The 20709-nt window shown below is 45.1% G+C and overlaps 1 protein-coding gene across 1 annotated transcript in view; it reads left to right on the forward strand.

The window, feature by feature from the left end:
• LOC144752840 (E3 ubiquitin-protein ligase TRIM39-like) overlaps window positions 1–20709 on the forward strand; it is a 157455-nt gene that overhangs the window by 41697 nt on the left and 95049 nt on the right. The window contains exon 4 of the mRNA XM_078640680.1: window positions 14366–14388. Coding sequence (XP_078496806.1) covers window positions 14366–14388 — 23 coding nt within the window. The remainder of the gene's footprint in view (window positions 1–14365; window positions 14389–20709) is intronic.

Raw genomic sequence — 20709 nt, forward strand, 5'->3', positions numbered from 1 at the left:
GTATGCTGTAGCCTGGATCTCAGAGATAAAGCTGCGAGTAGTCCCTTAATATACAATTTTTAGGTGCCCCGGATTTTGCAGATATACTTCAGCCCCTAGTTGTTGAAAAGGGATGAAGAGCTGCCTGAGTCGGCACCTACGCTCAACTGTAGCGTGTGCGAAGTCTGATCTTGTGTAAAAAGTTACGCGGTTAAAAGTTTTTTTGCTTGTTGGTCTGGCCAGATCATACATGGCTTGGCGTAGTAGGAAGTTCCCAAAGTATAGAAGCATAGCACAAGGATGCTGAGGGGTATCTGAGGAGCGCTTCGAGGGGGTTAGCGGAAATCTATGTGCCCATTGAATTTCTTTATCCCAGTCCCATGTAAGTAAATCTGGAAAGGCACCTTTAAGAAGCTAAACCATGTAACCTCTGGGATCATTCCCTTCCATCCCTTCCGGAATGCCTAAAAAGTGAAGGTTACTGCGTCGTTGTCTGTTTTCCTGCTCTTCCATCTTCCATACAAGATTTTTAACAATGCTGTCCTGTTGTTCCCCTTGGGTTTATAGTACCGCCATGTCTTTCTCAAGATTTTCTGTCCTTGTTTCTACAGAAGCCATCCTAACGGTAATCTCTGCGCAGGTTTTGCCAACCTTCCTCACAGTTCCTTGGAGTTGTTTCGCGGCTAGACGTGACCTGCGACTGTCTGCTTTGGCTTCTTGAAAGCTTTTGATAGTCTGTAGTACTGTTGCCAGCGCAGGCTCCAGCTCTGCTCCGGCTTTACCATCATTGTGTCTACCATTGCTATCAATGATTGTATGATTGCCACCTGATATGGCGGTTGTATCAGAGATACCAGCTAGATGGGTGGCAGAGTAGTCCCATCTTAGCACAGCAGAGCTGTCTCTTTCAATTGTATCCCAATTCCTAGGTCGCCTCCCTTCTTCTTTGTTTTGACTTTCCTCCTGTTGTGATGGTTCTTGGGCTGCTCTACATATGAACTGTTATTTGCATTTAGCCCATCTTAATCGCTTGACTCTGTTGCTGAGGCGGAGATACTTATATCGGATGTTTCTGAGTCTTCAGCTAAACCGTAATACTGGTCCAAAAGAGTATCCGGCTTCTTGAGCACATCACAGTTCCTGTTGTGGGGAGTGGCATAGGTATTTTGACTAACCGTCCCTGCGGCTCCCTCTAGCCAGGTTTCGGTCCTCATATATTGACCCACTGTTTGTTTCTTTGTCGCCAATAGTTTCTTCAATCCTGCAGTTAAATGAGCTGGGAGGGGGTTCCACTTCGGTGGGTTCATGTTGATGCTCTGCCTATCCAGCTTTTGGGTTCGTTAAGGTGGTATCCAGGGGGGTGGAGTGCAGCTTGGTAGTTGCTGTGTTCTTCTGTTCGGGGGGAGAGGAAGCGGGCTGCTTCTCAGTGCTGACATCCGCATTCTCCTCACTTGCTTTCTTGGTTTTAGTTTCCACTGTTTTGGTTTCTTTTATAGTTGTATCAGCCTTTAAACCTGTCCCTCCTGTTAGACCAAAGCTATTGGTTATTAGGGGCTGACAATGCACAGGAACAATTTGCATTTTAGTTACAATTTTATTTTTCAAGCTTTTTCCATCCTGGTTTAGATTTGCCTCTTGCTCTGAATTCTCTTCCCTCTCCCCTTTATCCGAGATTTTGTTTTTGCCCCCACGATTTTCTATTTTCTTCTGTTGGCTCTCCTTAATTAGTGAGCCTCCTTGCCGGTTCATTTGTACGTGGGAGCCGCTCTGTGCATTCCTAGCTCTAGTCCCCTTCAGCCCCCTGCCAGACATTTCAGAATTATCAGCCTTGCGCATCCAGCGCAGCCAATGCCTCCAGCAACTCCCTTTGGCAAGGCAGTGAGCGGCCATCAGGATAATAAACTGTCCAAGCCTCTGACAGCCTGAGAAAGTTCCCCCTGCATGATGCCGGTTTTTCGCACTCACCGCCTGATTCCCAAGCCGAGCCTTCACCGATGGAGAGTAGCGCCGCAGGCTGAAAGACATCGGGGAACGCCGACTCCAGGCTGCTCTGTCAATGCTGGGTTTACACGCAGGCTTTTCCGTGCTGTACTTCTGTAGTCTGATCAGGTAAGAAGTTTTTGTGACAATCCTGCGCTTCTTACTTTCGACATCCTGTGCAGCGCTGTCTTCTTTTTAGTCGGTTTAAACATTCATGGTTAAAAAGCATTTTCCCTGGAGGTGAATCGAGGAGCATCGCGTTGATGTTATCTCTCAGATGCCATCTTGCCTCCAGACCATTCTGACCTCACATCTGACTCCAATAAAGTTGCGGCACACCTAAGGTAGCCATCAGGAAAGGGCCATTCACCCTCCTCATAGTGCCTGGCCTACCACTGACCCTTCACTCAAATGTTGAGACCACTGCGTCTTCCTGCAGAGCTTAGCTGTGGTGCCGTTCATGTGGTATGCTAGCGACAATGGTGCGCATTTCTAAACACAATGCACAGGGTTGGTTTCCAAACTTTGGGGAATACGCTTAACAGCCGCACTGTGCCCATTCCAGGAACCATACCATACCTGTGTATCTGTAATACTACACACAGCCAACAGTCATTGTTTTTGTGGTGGTTCTTGGCCGCAGTTTATTACTCATTGCATACGTCATATTTGTATAACCCCCCTGGACACCTATTCGGGCCGGGGTCATAAATCGTTATCATACATTGTCACAATTTGTTATCAGTCAGTGTCATTTGGACATCATAAATCATGGGTCATAAATCATCGGGTATCATAAATCATCCTGTCATCGTTTTGTTGTCATAAATCGCTCCGCCAGGGGCATCATAAAGCAGTGTCATAAATCATGGTCATAAATCATCGGGATGTCATAAATCATTCTGTCACAAATCTGTCATCATTCTGTTGTCATAAATCATTCTGCATGGGCATCATAAATCATCAGCCATAAATCATCGGCTGGCCATAAGTTACTGGTTTGTCTTTTCTTTTGCTCATTTGCATCTCCTAGGGTCGTAAATCACCCTGACAGCTTGTAGATTGTTCTTTGTTGTTTCCCACGCCCCTTTGCATGTGGGGGGTAGCCTTTTCCGGGAGCCAGGCCACAACTTGCTCCCTTGCTAGTCTCTCCTGCGCCCTGCCGTCTGGCAGGGGCCGGGCTGCGAGTGCCGTCTCCGTGTGCTACCCCGATTTTTTTTATCAGGCGTACTCACACAGCCGTGAGGCATCCCAGAGTGATTGGCCCTCCTTCTACACACCGCCCTGTCGATGTGTTTCCATAACCAAGCCAATACCTTTTTGTTTCCACCCCATTGGGTTGGCTTTGCGCTCCCCTTGCGCTCTCCGCATGGGAGGTAGGCTCTTCCCGGAGTTAGGCCTCAGCTCGCTACCATGTTGGACTCTTTTGTTCCCTGCCGACCGGCGGGGGCTGGGCTGCGAGTGCCGTCTCCATTTGCTACCCCTTTTGTTAGCCTACTTCACTCAGCCGCGAGGCATCCAAAAGTGCGTGGCCTTACTCCCGGTGCGTCTCCATCGCTAATCTTTGCACCCTTAGTTTTTTCGTCCTGCCAGCACTGCGATGCTGCTGTTGTAGGTGTGGGTGGGTGGGACTCGAAAACCTTTGGTGCTGCTCCCCCAGCTCCCTGATGTAAAAGGTGAGCTGCCCAGTGGGAGCGTTGCCTTAAATCCCCTTCTCCCTTTTCTTCCTCCCTTTGTTGCTGGGGAGGGGGAGGAGAGAAATTGCCTTGGACACTTTTTGCCGTGCGGCGCTGACCAGCGCAAACCGGATTTGTTCCTTTTGGACTCGGGTGGCCATTACGGCGCCGGCCCTCGAGGCCCCCTTTGGGGGCGGCCTCTGCAAAAGATTGAAGGGGCACATGTTACAAACAAGGTATGAAAGCAGTGGAGCGTGAGGGACGCCATCACTGCTGAGATTGGAAGTGGCCGAACAGGTCACTGGTTCAGAATCTGCTTTCAGTGCACATTTGGGTCAAAGACAGAGCCAGCCTTCTGTAAGGGAGCGCCCTTTATCATCATCTAGTGAGGATCAAACTCCTCTTTAAAGTTTTTTTGTGTGCATGTTTTCACAGTTGTATGTTTGGCATGGTGTAGGTGATGCTCCCTGCGTACATACATGGGACATCGACACTGCCTGTAGTGGAACTGTGTTTTTAGGTCTCGACCTCTGCCAATGCCTTTGGCATTGCAGATGTCGAGATTATACTAGGCAAAACAGCTCTTGAAACCAGTGAGGATTGACCCCAATGCATGTGAGGTAGTCAAGCGCGACGCTTCCCCAGCGCGCGCTTGAGCTCACTTCCCAATCACACCCCATGTGATAGAGAAGTGAACACCTTACATGTACTCCATAATTATATTTCTGGTTTTGTACCTGTGCCATATTGTATAGGACCTTCTGTGTGTGTGTGTTTTTTTTTGTACTGTTTCTAATTTTAAATGCCCCACTTGTCTGCTTATGAACTAAAGATTTGTTGGTTGTCAAAGGTGCAGCTCTCACTGAACTTTGATACTGTAGATTGTACTTACTTGAATCACATAGTTTCTCAGTTTCTAAACCCTGTACCACCACATTGAGTATTTTTCGACGTTGGAGAAGGGTTAATTTTGATATCCAATTTGAGAGCCCTTGGGACACCAATGGTACATATCAGTACCTGATACGAATACTGCTGAGTAATGACTGACTACTACAAGTCTCAAAGAAAATTCTATTAGTACTCCCTTTACACAATCTCTACAGAAGGATTTGGGTGAGGAATCTCCGCCTTGGGATATTTCAGAAGAGAATTGGAAGAAATGGTGATATTTGCAAAGTTTTTTTAAAATAAAGCGGTTATAAAACAATAGGTTTTACAGACTTTTTTAGGTGAGCCTGGGCAGTGCATGTGCTGCTCTGTGAGGCATGCTTTGATGGAGTATGGACTTGAAGCCCCTGCCCACTCTCCACCCATATTTTTCATTGGCTTGTGTCATTGTCCTTCGTAAGTTCTGGCTTCTGATTCATTAATAAGCTTGTTAGTCCCTCCTTAGTGCCGCCTTGTCTTTATTTGTAACCTCCCATTAGGACTGGCCCTTTTACGTCTGTTATTACACAGTATGTCTCATTTAGACTGTAAGCACTATTGAGTTTCTCCTACTGCAGGCACAACATGCTTTCCTGCAACATTCAGCGCACCATGCACGCTTTCACTTTCCAAGCAGTCCGGGACAATGGTGGCCCCTTATTTGAAATAAAATAGGTCTCGCATTTACAAGAGTTGAGGCATTGGCATTGAAAATGACAATGCCTTTTATTTATGTGTTAATTATCAAAACAGATCAATAAAAGGCATTGTCATTTACAATGCCAAATAGCTTAAACTCTCGCAAATGCGAGACCTATTGCATTGCAAATGCTTGTTCTAATGGGCAGCCAGAATAGTCTTTTAAATTCTTTGGCTACTGATGCAAATTTGGGGGTGCTGGTCACCAGCCTAGTTGCTGCATTTTGCAAGATCTGTAATCTATTCAAATTTCGTTCTAAGATATTCAAATAGAGCCCATTGCAGTAGTCTAGGCGGGAAAGGATAATGGGTGAGACAACTCTTCGTAAGCTGTCTTCTGGCTGAACGGTTTGACCTTTTTTAGCAGGTTAAGGGAATGAAAGGTGGCCGAGGTTGTCGCGTTTATCTGGTGTTCATAGTTCAGTCTATCATCCACTACAATACCTAGATTCTTTGCCTTCTTCGTGGGTCTGGGGGGGGACACCCAGATCTGCTTGCCACCAGTCTGGGGTCCAGAAATTGGCATTTTTTCCAAACGTGAGGACCTCGGTTTTGCTCGAGTTTAGCTTCAGGCAATTTTGTGACATCCACAATTTAACTGCTCTCATACAGTCATGGACGTTTTTGCCGATGCCTACTTCATGTCCTGGTAGAAGTGCCAAAACTATTTGTGTGTCATCTGCATATGACGTGAGGCTGAAGCCACAGGATCTGATCAGGGGAGCCAAAGGTGCCACGTACACATTAAAAAGGGTAGGGCTAAGGGACGATCCCTGTGGAACACCACAAGGCAGTGAAAAAGGTTTAGACTCAAAATTCCCTAAGGATACTGTTTGTTTCCTGACCGTTAAAAACACTTTTAGTAACCTCCATGCCTTTCCTTTTACTCCAATCGCGGACAGACGGTCCATCAGAAGATTATGATGGACCGTAGTAAAGGCCGCCGACAAGTCCAACATGATGAGGGCCGCTTCACCACCTTGGTCCACGGCTTTCCTAATTTCTTCTGTTAACGTTATCAATGCTGTCTCTGTGCTACGCCCTGCTCTAAAACCATACTATGGGGGATCCAGTAACTCATTTTCATGAATAAATGCCCTCAACTGAGTATTTATTTCTTTTTCCACCACTTTTGCTGGTAGTGGGAGGTGGGAGATGGGTCTATAGTTATTTGGATCCATTGGGTCCAAGTTATTTTTCTTCAGAAGTGAGAGTATCGAGGCCCACTTCCAGCATCTAGGAAAGTCACCTGTTTCAAACATGGCATTAAATACTGATGTCAAGAATGTGACAATTGGTTCAAGGGCTAATTTGACCACTGTCACTGGACAGGATCAGAGTGAGATCCAGGCTTAACGGAGCCCAGTAACATCTTTGTGTCATTGATTCTGAGTGGGGCGAATTTCTCAAATGTATGACATGTTCCTGTGACTTGCTTTGATCCCATGAAAGTATTGGCGTTATTGAGCGAAGTAGGGGCCGGACACCTGACATTCGAAAAGGGGGATGCTGCAAGTGACTCAGACTCTGACCAAGACTCCACCTTGTCGGCAGCCTTGAGTCTCATGTTACCCAAAGTAACCCCGAGATCGTCAGATGACTTGGACATGCTGGTAACCGGATGAGGGTTGGTTAAAGTGGGCTGGCAGCTACACTTGGTAATCTTGAGTACAGAATGTATGCTCTTTCCTTGTGCTGGGGATACAAATTGCAAAACCGAACCTGCTGCCGGCGGGCATCTCTTGACCAGCCCCCTACTAGACAACAGCAGGGAACCTCCCACAATTTAGTGTTCACTAATTACTTGTTTGGATGGTGGGTAGCCATCTACTTTATGATCGCGTGTGGGTGTTGAGATTGTTGTTCTTGGTTGAACTGTTGGGGAAGCTTGAGTCATACTATGCGGTCTATGATGTCTGTACTGTGCCTCGGGGTGTTGGGCGGAGGGAGGATGACTGAGGGTGAATGCACAACCTAATACACCTGACCCATATTGCAGATGGCTACCCCAATTACGTATAAGTGCCTCTCCTGGAACATCTGTGGAATGCACACTATGTCAAAGCGCTTTAAAGTGCTTTCCTATTTCAGTAAGAGGGGTATTCAAATCGCACTACTGAAGGAGATGCACCGCACGGCTAATGAAGGAAAGGTGTTTCAGTGCCGCTGGAGAGGCCAAGTGTATTACATCACATTCTCGGCCTATGCGAGGGGGTCCTGATATGGATTCGGGCCAAAGTACCAGTCCAGTGCCTTAGCACTCTGATAGAGCTGGAGAGTAGATGCATGGTGACTTGGGGTCACCGGGAGGGTTGGGATCTTACAATGATGAATATTTATGTCTCATACGCGGACAGGGCACCTTTTTTACTGGTCTGTCCAGACCATTGGCACCACACCTGACTAAGTCAGAAGTTTATGGGGGGAGATTTTAACTGTGTGGCAGATATACAAATGGATAGGCCGCACCCTCCCTCCATTGCGGAACTTCCAAACTAAACAAACTGCCCGAGTATTTGCTGAGTGGCAACGTGACTGTGGACTTCTGGACTCCTGGATGCACCCGCAGGGGCGGGACTACGGTTTCTTCTCTGGTCTCCACGAGGTCCATATCTGACTGGATACATTCCTTTGTACTCTGTATGCCCATAGATCAGTATGCCTAGTTGAGTACCTACCCCGCACAATTTCAGTCCATAAACCCATGCTGCTGAATCGCCAATGGACCCACATTCACCCTTCCATTCCCACGTGGTGACTAAAACCTGAGTCCCTAGAGGACCAGGTATTCCAAGAAACGATCAGAGATAAAGTGAATGAATATTTTAACAATAATACTAACACAGCATCCTCTCCCCAGCTGAAGTCGGATGTCTTTAAAATAGTCACATTTAATCAAAGGAAATCAGACACACTCTGCTGCGGGATATCCTAATAGTGCGGGACCACCTGAGATGTCTTGAAGAACGCAGGCCGGGACATCCAGAGTTGCAGCCTGGTCTTCTGGAGGCTAGGGAGGCTGTGGCGGCTCAAATAGAACGGGTCCGGTGCTTTGACTTTCGACAATATATGGACAAAACACATGCTGAGTGTGATAAGACATAATCCCTCCAGGCCTGGTTGGCTGATCCGACTGTTGGAAAATGAGGCAGCATCTGTGAGGCTTGCACAAATAACATGACTACATTTGTCCTTCACTGGGAACCAAACACCCAATTGTAGCGCCTGACTCTCAGAGGGTAGCGTTGCAGAGCAGTCTGAGGCTTACTCAAGGGAGGTGGTGTGGGCTAGTAATCGCCATTTGCAGGTGCATATAACACTCAATAATTGATTGTCCAGTCTGTACTTTGCTTTATAAAAGTAAGAGTACATTTATTAAACACACGCACTACTCAATACTATGCAACAATTTACAAATATACATAAGCTGTTGGAATTACTTTGCGACATTGCATAACATCTCCGCCCCTCCCGCAGGGGGGGTGGGGTCTAGTACCACTACTCCCCTGTATGCACATCATCCTGTCCCCAATGCAATTAGTTTAACATATCCTGGAGCGAGGGCCCTGCGCACTGGCACCATCCCAGTGGCGTCCCCCTCCCATTACCTCAACAAGCATTAAACAGGGATACACCTGCCTAGGTGACACATGACCCTGACTGAGCATCGCCTACTGACCCTAAAGTGTACACCTCTACATCTTAAGGGCTAACAGTCTGGGATCTTCACCTAAGCGCAGCAGCAAGACTACATGTTTACACACACTTTAGAATGACAGTACTCAGCACATTTGGATATCATTAAAAATGCATTGCAATTACAGCCCCTAAAGGCATCACAGATGATCACAGGATTAAGTTGTAAATACCGTCAGACACCCTAGCAGGAGTGTCTAGCCACTTAAATCCACTTTGCTTGTGACATCACCTTACACCAGTACTTCACATTGAACATCAGTCCCTCTAAAAGAAATAACCATTAATAAATGCATTTCAGTGCAATTACACCATTTCACCTCCAGGGGATGCCCTTCTCGAGAAATCTCCAACTCAGCCCTTCAATCTTTGATGCACTTCTTCCAGTCCTCGTCCCGGGGTTCTGGGGGTCCTGGCCGTTCCTGTCTTTAGAACTGGAGCCAACTGCCTTCCTGGCGTCAAAGGAAAGCTTCGCTTGCTTGGGCTCGGTGCGCCCCATGGTGCGCTGTAGACAGGGGTGGTGCTCCCTTCGCACGGGAGAAATGCGGGCAACTTAATGGAGGCGCTTCTCCGTTCTCTCCCCCTCACTCCACGGGAATTATCAACCCCCCGGGTACGCAGGTCTCTCCCCCCTCTCCTGGGTACAGAGACAGCTCCTGAGCCACTGGAGTTCAGCGCGTTCTCCCAGATTGGAAGGTCGGCAGTGATTTCAACAAGGAGAGGTAGTGCTGTCACTAATGTCCGCCAAGCGCGGGAACCCAGCAGCGGCCCTTATGCAAAATGGCGTCCCGCGGACTCCTCGACCGCGCTGTTATCTTCCAGGCCGGGCCCCCCACCAGCGCTCTTCTTACGCAGTTGTCACCCTCCAGGGGGGCCGTACCTCGGGCCCCTCGTCAGGATAGATTCCCCCCAGGCGCCTCCAGGCGAGTATTTACCCAGTTCGCCGCTGGTATTTACCCAGTTCGCACTCAGTTCGCGGGCGGGTCGCTGCGCCTCGTGCGTCTTTCCAGGAGCTCGGCCTCATATGTCACTAAAGGTGCTTCCACGCGCTGGTAGTAGTGAGCCCCGAAGCTCCGCTTCGCCTGTGGGGGCCTCCGTTGTGGTGCGAAGTGTCCAGCCGCCTCACAGAAGTTTCTTGCTCTTAGAGTATGAGTTGTAAAGGGGTATGCCCTCGTAGCTCATGGACGCAGCAATAAGTAAAATGACTGCACCTGTGTATGGAATAAATTCAATTTATTTTTCGAATACTGCATACCTCACCTTCATTGTGCTATACATATGTATTATGAAAATTAATTGTGGTGTGTAAGATTCAATTATATACCAGTATAAAATAATTGCAAAAAATATCTATTCAACTCGGACCACCCGATCTTTGTACTTCACAGAAGTTTCTGGCGCCCTCATGGCCAGGCCCAAAAATCACCGGTCTCGCGTAGCGCAGGGCTCCCTACGGGCTTCCCAGCCTCTCCACAACCCTGTTCTGCCACCAGACTGCCGCTCCCCACAGCCGCACCAGATAACGCCGCAGGGGCCTCAGGGTCAGCTCTCCGGCAGCCGTTGATGTTCCGCTGATCGGATTCAGGAAGTCCAGCCACTTAAGACGCCAAGGATGTGGATAATGTGTTATATTCCGCCCGGGTCGGCGGGAGCCTTTCTACGGCACAGCCATGACGGTCAAGCGCCACCTAGCGCCCCAACCAGGTTGTTTTGTGATAGGTAATTTTGATGTCTCCACAATACGTTTTGGGCCCTTGCCTGTTGCGGGTATTTGACCCACCCACACGAGTTAGGTACCATTTTTATTGGGAGACCTGGGGGAATGCTGGGTGGTAGGAAATTTGTGTCCGCCCGGTGATCCTACAGATTTCCCACACAGAAATGTAACAACAATTAGATTTTTCAGCTATATGTGAGGTTTGCAGGGGATTCTGGGTAGGGAAACATTGGGGGATCCATGCAAGCCATACCTCACTGGACTCCTGAGGGTGTCTTGTTTTCAGAAATGTGTGGGTTTGGTAGGTTTCCCTAGATGGGCGCCGAGCTTAGGGCCAAAAACCCATGTGCTACCCCCTTGCAAAATAGGTAGTTTTCTGATAGGTAATTTTGATGTCTCCACAATACGTTTTGAGCCCTTCCCTGTCGCGGGTACTTGTCCCACCCATACGAGTGAGGTACCATTTTTATCAGGAGTCCTGGGGGAATGCTGGGTGGTAGGAAATTTGTGTCAGCCCGGTGATCCCACAACTTTCCTACACAGAAATGTGAGAAAAATTTGATTTTGTTCAGCTAAATTTGAGGTTTGAAGGGGATTCTGGGTGTGAAAACGTACGGAAATCCATGCACGCCATACCTCACTGAACTCCCCAGGTTGTCTAGTTTTCAGAAATGTCAGAGTTTGGTAGCTTTCCCTAGATGGCCGCCGAGCCCAAGACCAAAAACCCAGGTGCTCTACTTGCAAAACCAGGTTGTTTTCTGATAGATCATTTTGATGTCTACACAATATGTTTAAGGCCCTTGCCTGTCGCACAAGCTTGGCCCACCCACAGAAGTGAGGTACCATTTATATTAGGAGACTTTAGAGAATGCAGGGTGGGTGGAAGTTTGTGTTGTCACGCAGATTCCAGAACTTTCCATCACAGAAATGTGGGTAAAATGTGTTTTTGTTTTACAAAGTTTGAAGTTTGTAAGGGATTCTGGGTAACAGAACATGGTGGGAGCCACACAAGTCATCCCCTCCTGGATTCCCCTGGGTGTCTAGTTTTCACAAATGTATAGGTTTGCTAGGTTTCCCAAGGTGGTGGCAGAGCTAGGGTTCAAAATCCACAGCTAGGCACTTTGTAAAAAAGGGTCAGTTTTCACTGTAAAAATTTGGTGTGTCCACATTGTGTTTTGGGCCGTTTTCTGTGGCGGGCACTAGCCCTACCCACACAAGTGAGGTACCATTTTTATCAGGGGACTTCAGGGAATTTGGGTTGTGTTGAAGTTTGTGGATCCACACAGATTCCAGAACTTTCCATCGCAGAAATGTGAGGAAGATATTTTTTTGTGACAAAGTTTGAGGTTTGCAAGAGATTCTGGGTAAAAGAACCTGGTGAGAGCCTTACAAGTCTACTCCTCCTAGATTCCCCTGGGTGTCTAATTGTAAAAAATGTATAGGTTTGCTAGGTTTCCCCAGGTACTGACAGAGCTAGGGTTCAAAATCCACAGCTAGGCACTTTGTAAAAAAGGGTCAGTTTTCACTGTAAAAATTTGGTGTGTCCACGTTGCGTTTAGCCCTGTTTCCTGTCGCCGACACTAGGTGTACCTACACAAGTGAGGTACCATTGTTATCGGAAGACTTACTTTGCAGAATGCAGGATGAGTAGAATTGTGTGGATCCGCTCAGATTCCAGAACTTCCCATCACAGAAATGTGAGGGAATGTGTTTTTGTAACAAAATTTGAGGTTTGCATGGGATTCTGGGTAACAGAACCTAGTGAGAGCCACACAAGTCACCCCCTCCTGGATTCCCCTGGGTGTCTAGTTTTCAAAAATGTATAGGTTTGGTAGGTTTCCCTCAGTGCTAGCTGAGCTAGGGTTCAAAATCCACAGTCAGGCGCTTCGCAAAAAAAAAAGGTTCTGTTTTCACAGTAAAAATGTGGTGTGTCCACATTGCATTTTGGATCATTTCCTGTCACGGGCACTAGGCCTACCCACCCAAGTGCGGTACCATTTTTATCGGGAGACTTAGAGGAACACAGAATTGTAGAACAACTGTTATTACCTATTGACTTTCTATGCATTTCTGCCAAATGTAAGACAATGTGTAAAAAAGAAGTCGCTTTGAAAAATGTCCTATAATTCACATGCTAGTATGGGTACCCAAAATTCTAGAGTTGTGCCAATAGCTACTGCTTCTAAACTCTATATTTTGTTCTCATATCCGAAATACTTAGGTGTCCTTGATACCTATTGTTCACTCTTTATATTTTACCAAATGAATTGCTATATACCTGGTACACAATGAAAAACCATTGCAAGACTCAGCTCAGTTATTGGCTCTGGGTTCCTCGGGTTCTTGGTGAACCTACAAGTCCTATCTATCTCCACTACCAGAAGGGTTGAGTGGATGTAACGATGTATTGCTTTAAAAAATCTGTCATACCTAGAAGAAGTTACAAGTGAAAACGTTGGGACAAATTGTGTGTTTTTTCAACGCATTTTCAATTTTTCTTATTTTCAACTGTTAGTTTCTATAAAAAAAACTCTAAGGATCTACCCAAATAACCCCTTGCTGAATTAATTATTTTGTCTACTTTTCTGAAATGTATAGCTTACCAGGATCCATTATAGATTTCATAACCATTTCTACCACTAACTAGAAGGAGGTTGAATTCACAAATAATAGCAAAAATATGCTATGTCCCAGTAAAATGCCAAAACTTTGTAAAAGATTTTGGTTTTCTGAAAAAAGTCTGTCTGTTCCTGAAAGCTCTGAAAATGTTGTTTTCAGCACCACAAACCCTTTGCTGATACCATTAGCAGGTGGGGGGGGGGGAACAGATGCTTTCTTTTGCAGCACTCTTTTTCCATTTTTCCACACAAAAAAATGTAGCTTTATTTCTGCTAATTTATGGGTCCCCTCCAGTGGAATCAACATACCCTGGGTACCTTTAAAACCACCATAATGTTGGAGAAAAAGGACGCAAATTTGAAGCGGATACCTTATGTGGACAAAACTTTACTGGAGCCTAAGTGCGAAGTACCCCAAATAGCCAAAAAAAGGCTAACCACGGCCTAGCAACGAAGGGGTTAATGAGATTTCTAGTAGTTCACTCTTCTGACCAGTGTGGCATTAACATTGGTTGATATGGAGGCCAGCCAAATGGAGATTACCACAGGTGATTACCACAAAGGTTCATACCACTTCTCTTGCTGGATTCATAATGTGGTCCCAATGGGTAGGCACTGAGAGGTGTAGGGATCTCATGCATTTATTCTCGCTGCCCCCTCAGGGAGGGAACGGGTGATGCTTCCCTCCTACAGAAAGGCACGCCTTGCTTCAAAGTCCAAAGGCCCTGGAGACCTGAGAATCTGATCCCACAACAAACAGAATTTATTCCACCTCCACACAGTCTTCTTTTTACCTGAGCTAATCTTATATTCTAGAAATACTATTCATTACTTTTGTTCTAATGGTGATCTTTGCTCCTACTGCATTGACTGCATTCGTAAATTAATCTGTGCTTGATGCTTTATGTATGAAGGTCGATAATAGAGATGTGTGTATTCGTTATTAATATATTTGATATATTCTTTTGTAATTCCTACTTGTGTAAATAACATTTCTACACTGTACATTTTACTGTGAACGTTAATTTTCTTAGTTTCATGTTAATCCGTTTTTGTGTTTCTCTCCCCAGGATGTGAAGAGCACATTGCGAAGGTATGAATATCCTCTATTACCGGCTCACCCTATAGAAAATGAATGAGGAGCCTTTACAATGGCTTATTCACAATACCGTTTACTTACTATTTGTTTCACACATCTGAGCCCATATTATAATAAAAACATATTAGCATCTTGTTAAAAGATTAATTTAAACAATTAAAAATCAATTTCTGCGTCGATACAAGAAGCTTACAGGGCCAAAACCAACTGATATTAAAATATATCAGAAACCGAAGTTGGTGCAAGTCACTGCTTTCTGCTTCTGACAGACCCTACTAAAGAACTAGCTACATTAAAAAATAGAAATGCACTCGGCAACAGCTGTTGATACAATAGGGCAGGTCTTACTTGTCGAAAGCATTTCCCTCTTAACAGTGGCAAAATATATTTTTGTCGTAACAAACAATAATGATCACAGAACAGGACAAAAAGCATAGTATCTTTCGAAGAAAAATTTCACAATTGCAGGGGCCCAAAATACAACATTATGTCACCCCTGTAGTTCCGCAAGCAACCAATGCAGTAAATTAAACCTAAGTCTCGTTAGGAGGCAACCATGATTAGGAATTGTAACTGTTGAGCGATAAGGCTCAGCGGAGGGGTAAGACTTTAATTAATAAAATATATACTCGAACTGATGGTTTGCAACGCTCTATAGTTTCTTTCTCTGCTTGTATGACATAGAGAAAATGTTTCTGAACCCAGCCCAGGTCTTTCTCTGTGATCTTATCTCGGGACCAATAGAAGCTGTGGCGTTCAGGTTTTCCTGCTAAAGATTTGATGTAGCTACCCTCTCCATGGACAGACAATTTGATAGGATTATCTGGTTAAATTAATCCAGATCCTAATCCACCTTAATAGGGGAGGAAGGGCCAAAAGTTCTGAATTATGTATTGTTTTTTTTTATCCCAGGTTGAAGTGAATGCTCCCTTGCTGGATATGATCCAAACCTAAATTCTCTTATCTGCTGCCGACACGCTGCTGATCTCCAAGACCCGAGCAGGTTACAGAAACTCCCGAATTGTTTCTATGAGTTCTGTCTCACTTGTGGTCAAAAGATCCACACTACCAAAACTTAACTGATGTCGGTTAACACTATCAATCAATCAATCAATCAAGGCATTTATATAGCGCACTACTCACCCGGAGGGTCTCAAAGCGCTGGGGGGGAGGGGGTCCGCTACTGCTCGAACAGCCAGGTCTTGAGCTGCTTCCTGAAGGCAAGGTGGTCCTGGGTCAGGCGGAGGTGAGTCGGGAGGGAGTTCCAAGTCTTGGCGGCCAGGTAGGAGAAGGACCTTCCTCCTGTGGTGGCTCTTCGGATGCGGGGGACGGTGGCGAGGGCGTGGCTGGTCGATCGAAGCTGGCGTTTGGGAGCGTAGAAGGTGAGGCGGCTGTTGAGGTATCCTGGGCCTTGGTTGTGTAGGGCTTTGTGTGCGTGGGTGAGGAGCCGGAAGGTGATTCTCTTGTTGACCGGGAGCCAGTGCAGGTCTCTCAGGTGTCCGGAGATGTGGCTGCGGCGGGGGATGTCCAGGATGAGTCGTGCTGAGGTGTTCTGGATCCGCTGGAGTCTCTTCTGGAGTTTGGCGGTGGTTCCGGCGTAGAGGGAGTTGCCGTAGTCCAGACGGCTGGTGACGAGGGCCTGGGTGACCGTCTTCCTGGTCTCGGTGGGGATCCATCGGAAGATCTTACGTAGCATGCGCAGGATGTTGAAGCACGACGAGTAGATGGCGTTGACTTGTCTGGTCATGGAGAGGGAGGAGTCCAGGATGAAGCCCAGGTTGCGTGCGTGGTCTGTTGGTTTGGGTGCGCTGCCCAGGGCGGGGGGCCACCAGGAGTCGTCCCAGGCGGAGGGTGAGGATCCCAGGATGAGGACTTCCGTCTTGTCCGAGTTCAGTCTCAGGCGGCTGTTCGACATCCATTTGGCTACGTCTGTCATCCCTTCGTGCAGGTGTGCTCTGGCGGTGGCGGGGTCATTGGTGAGGGAGACACTAGCGACTGTACGTCTGGGAAACCCCATGTTAATAAAGCGGACCTAAACCTCAAACAAATGTTGGGAGCAATATTTAAAGAATATTGTTCCTGCTATACCAAACCCATTGCACCTGCGCTCCACATCTACGAGGCCAAGGTGCTGGGATCAGCCCTATATGGGGCAGAGCTGTGGGGTCTCCTAACATTCAGGTATTAACCAGAGCGGAAAACCAATTCATGCAAAACCTTGCTTCCCTTCACCCCCCAGCACTGTGTTTTTTTCGCTCTTTCTGGAAATGGCATTTAGAGGGCTAGCAGGTGAAACTAGGAAATGCAACCTTTTGTTCTGGAGGTGCCTACAGACCACCCCAGAACTTGCCCATTATGTTACAGCCCTTCGGGGTGTAATGGAAGCTGACCAATTCTCTAAAGTTCTTGGCTCACGAACATCAAGGAGATGCTTTACGACCTTGGGCTGGCTGAATTGTGGGAGCATCCACCAGTGTAAGGGTTCACTGATCAGCTCTACTTGGCAGTGACCGCAGCTAGTGGCTCTAGGAAGGCTTCTTCCTTTAAGTTGTCCAGCAATTTCTTAAGTTCAAAAGTAAGTTTATTGAGATAAGGAAATACATTAATGCATAAGATATGATAACAATGAAAAAGAAAGAATTGCAAATAATATATCAGTTGGAATTAATAGACAAAAAGGGGGTTTGAAGTGAAAACAATCAGACATATCATGTGTAAGTAGAATAATAACAATATATGTAAAATCAGTATGAGAAGGAAACGTGCCTGTTATACAAAAAATTCATATTATAAAATAGAGTATAGGTTAAACAAAATAGGATCAATATAGAGGAAGTCATGGAGGTTTAGTCACTTCTTGTTGTGGAATAGTAGGAGACAGAGACCGTCTGGCGCTTGCGTCAATGAATAGCGTGACAAGTGACCACAAGTCTAAGCGTTTTGTTGGCAAATGTATTGGATATACAAATGTTGTGTCCAATCTGTGATTGTAGCAGGCAGCATACCACCAAGCTTGATATGATAATTTGGTGAAGTATTTCCAGTTCTTGGTTATTTGTTGAAAGGCTACTGCTAATAACAAATCTATTATCTTGACGTTGGAGTCGCAATTTTCCCAGATAGGGGATATACTACCTAAAAAGATGTGTAAAATAGAAAAAGGATGACTGGAGTGAAAAATGTAATTAATTTGAGACCATACATTTTCCCAAAAGCTCTGAACATGTTTGCATGTGAAAAGCATATGATAAAGGTCAGCGCTTGCTGACGAGCAAGACCAGCAAGTATCCGGAAGTGTAGAGTGTCTTGCATGGAGAGTAAGCGGAGAGAGTAAAAGCCTATTATATATGAAGAAGAGCGTCTGTGTAGTGCTTTCAGCCCTGAAGGATTTTCTGATTTTAAGCCAAATTCTTTCCCAAAATTCTACAGACCAGGAGCTTCCTAAATCACCTTCCCACAGTGTTTCTACCTTGGTATTGCCTCTCAGGCTAAATGAAGTATGTACAAATGTATATATATGGTAGATACCTTAGATTCGTTAATGATAAAGAGCCGTAATTTATCTGTATAAACCAATTCAGGGGAAGTGCTTGGTTGGGGAGGTGCATATTTTATGCGAGCAGTTTGGATAGCGGTCAATAAAAGAGAGTATTTAGAGCTAAAGGTTGAAGGTAAGGCAAACAAGGTTTTGGCCCGTGCAAAAGATATAATTTGGTCTTGTTCATATAGCTGATGCACCCAAATCAAGCCTCGTTGCCTCCAAGATTTAAAAAATAAAGGTTTATTGTTTATCAAAATATATTTGTTGTGCCAAATAGGAAGAAAAGAGGTCAAGGAGGCAAGCGGGATTATCTTGGAGGTATGCTTAATTATGGGGGAGGATACAGACTGTGGTTTGCGTGTGAAGGAAAGATATTCCTGAAATGAGAAAAGGTGAAAGGAAGGATTGCTCAAGGTGGTCCAAAGAGGACAGTTTATGGAGGGTTCTGAATGCCATTTTGACGCCTGGTGAAGTAGTAAGGATTTGTGATAAGCAGGGAAGTCAAGAAAATTTGTCCCAACTTCTGACTTTGGTCGAATCAATTTTGAGATGGACATACGGGATTTCTTATTTCCCCATAAAAAAGAAGATAGAACTGAATTAAGCTTTTTAAAATATTTTGAGGGAATGGACAACGGGATATTAGAAATTGTATATAGGACTATAGGGGCAAGCATCATCCTTATGGTGTCTAAACGACCCCACCAAGATAGATATAAGGGATGCCATTTCGTTGTTAAAGATGACAACCTTTGTAAGCAGTTCTCCAAACAACGAGATATCGTTCCTGATGTGGATGGAGTAAAATGCATACCTAAGTACTTAATGTATTGGGGACTCCACGTGAAACCTAAAGCAGCAAAATCAGCATTGAAAGTATATTTGGTTAGGGGTAAAATTTCACATTTATCCTTATTTAGTTTTTATCCGGAAACAAATGCAAAGGAATCCACTTCTTCTAAAAAGGCGGGAAGTGAAACTTGAGGTTGTGATAGGAATAAAAGGACATTGTCAGCATAAGCTGCCATTTTAACATTGGTCTACTTAAAAGTGAAGCCGTGAATATTGTCATTTGGACGAATTCTTAACAAAAAAGGTTCTAGGGCGAGATTAAAAAGGAATGGGGAGAGAGGACAACATTGTCTGACACCTCTACCAAGATGGAAATAGGAAGAAATGTCACCGTTTGCTGATATAGCTGCTCTTGGATTAGAATACAAAATAGATATTAAAGAAGTAATTTTTGGGCCAAAGCCAAACCATTGAAGTGTGTGAAAGAGATAAGACCATTCGACTCTATCAAACGCTTTTTCTGCATCCAAAGCTATGGCTGCCGCCAGAGAATGAGATATATGTGAAGCCTTAGATAGAATATCAAAAAATAAGCGAGTATTATCTGTGATAAGTCGGCCCTTAACAAAACCGGATTGTTCTGTTTCTAACAAATGAGGCATCTGAGATTCCAAACGCAATGCTAAGGCTTTTGAAAATATTTTATAATCAATGTTGACCAAAGAAATAGGTTGATACTTTTTACATTGTTGTGGGTCTTTGCCATCTTTAGGTATAAGGCATATAAGGGCATCTGAAAAAGAGCCAGAAGATTTACCAGATTGTAAGAAAGCATGGACAAGGGTGTGTAATTTGGGAATAAATAAATGTGCAAAGTGAGTAAAAAATTCCACAGTGAAGCAGTCAGGGCCTGGGGCTTTATCTTTTTTAAGCGTTTTTAAGGCTGCAAGGAGTTCTTTCTGTGTTTAGTCAGATTCTAAGAGTGAAAGATCCGAGTACGTATTAGGGGTACGTTGAATTTTGGAAAGAAATTGGAATATGGAATGGTCAGAGGACAATGTCTCAGATGTATAAAGTGACTTATAGAATTGGAGAAATTCATTTAGGATGTCTTTGTCTTTGGATTTCAGTTGAGGATCTTGACCAAAAATAGACTCTATATTAAGTTTGTTTTGTTTAACTTTTAAATAGTTAGCTAATAATTTCCCGGCTTTATGTTGACCACCGTTGAACTTTGCACTAGATCTTAGCAAGTCGTTTGAAGCATTAGTTGTATCTTGGTTAAATTGAAACTTAGCCTTTATAAGGTCAGATAAGCAGTCTTTTGATTTGGAGGAATAATAAGAGTGCTCCAACGTCTTAATTTTGGTTAACAGAGCATTAGTGACTTGTTGTGCCTTTTTATGTTTTTTTTTTTAGACTAATCTAATAATAAAATCTCTGACTGAGGCCTTAAAGGCGTCCCAAACCACATGAAAAGGTGTGATGTCCAATTAATTAAAAAGAAAATATTCATTAAAGAAAGAGATAAAGGATGACGTGAATACTGGGTCCAAAAGCAAAGTGTTATTAAAACGCCATTTACAGGAAGTTTTAGGTCCAGCAATTTCTTGACTTTAAGTCTCTGTGTGGCTATGAGTCTTACTGGGACCAGGTGAATGTCTCCATGGATAGGAAGCTATATTTCCAGTTCGAAGTGGGCGCTCTCCCGCTGAGAGCTTTTACCTCAAAATAGACTTGCAGGGGCACTATATTTGTCCTGTTTGTAACTCTCCAGATGAGAGTGTGTCACATGTCTTTTGTTTTTGCCCAGCTTATGTCTGTCCCTGTAGAACTTGACTACCACCCACCTGTAGGCTCTCATGCGTAGCAGCCACTCTTCCGCTCTTCGCATTTTGAGGTCTGACAGAAGTCTAATTTACAATCTCACAAAGGAAGCGCGCTCAATTACATGCGGAACAGTTCGTTCCCTTTCACTGTTC

This window comes from Lissotriton helveticus, chromosome 5_1 (genome assembly GCF_964261635.1).
Source record: "Lissotriton helveticus chromosome 5_1, aLisHel1.1, whole genome shotgun sequence".
Taxonomy (NCBI): domain Eukaryota; kingdom Metazoa; phylum Chordata; class Amphibia; order Caudata; family Salamandridae; genus Lissotriton; species Lissotriton helveticus.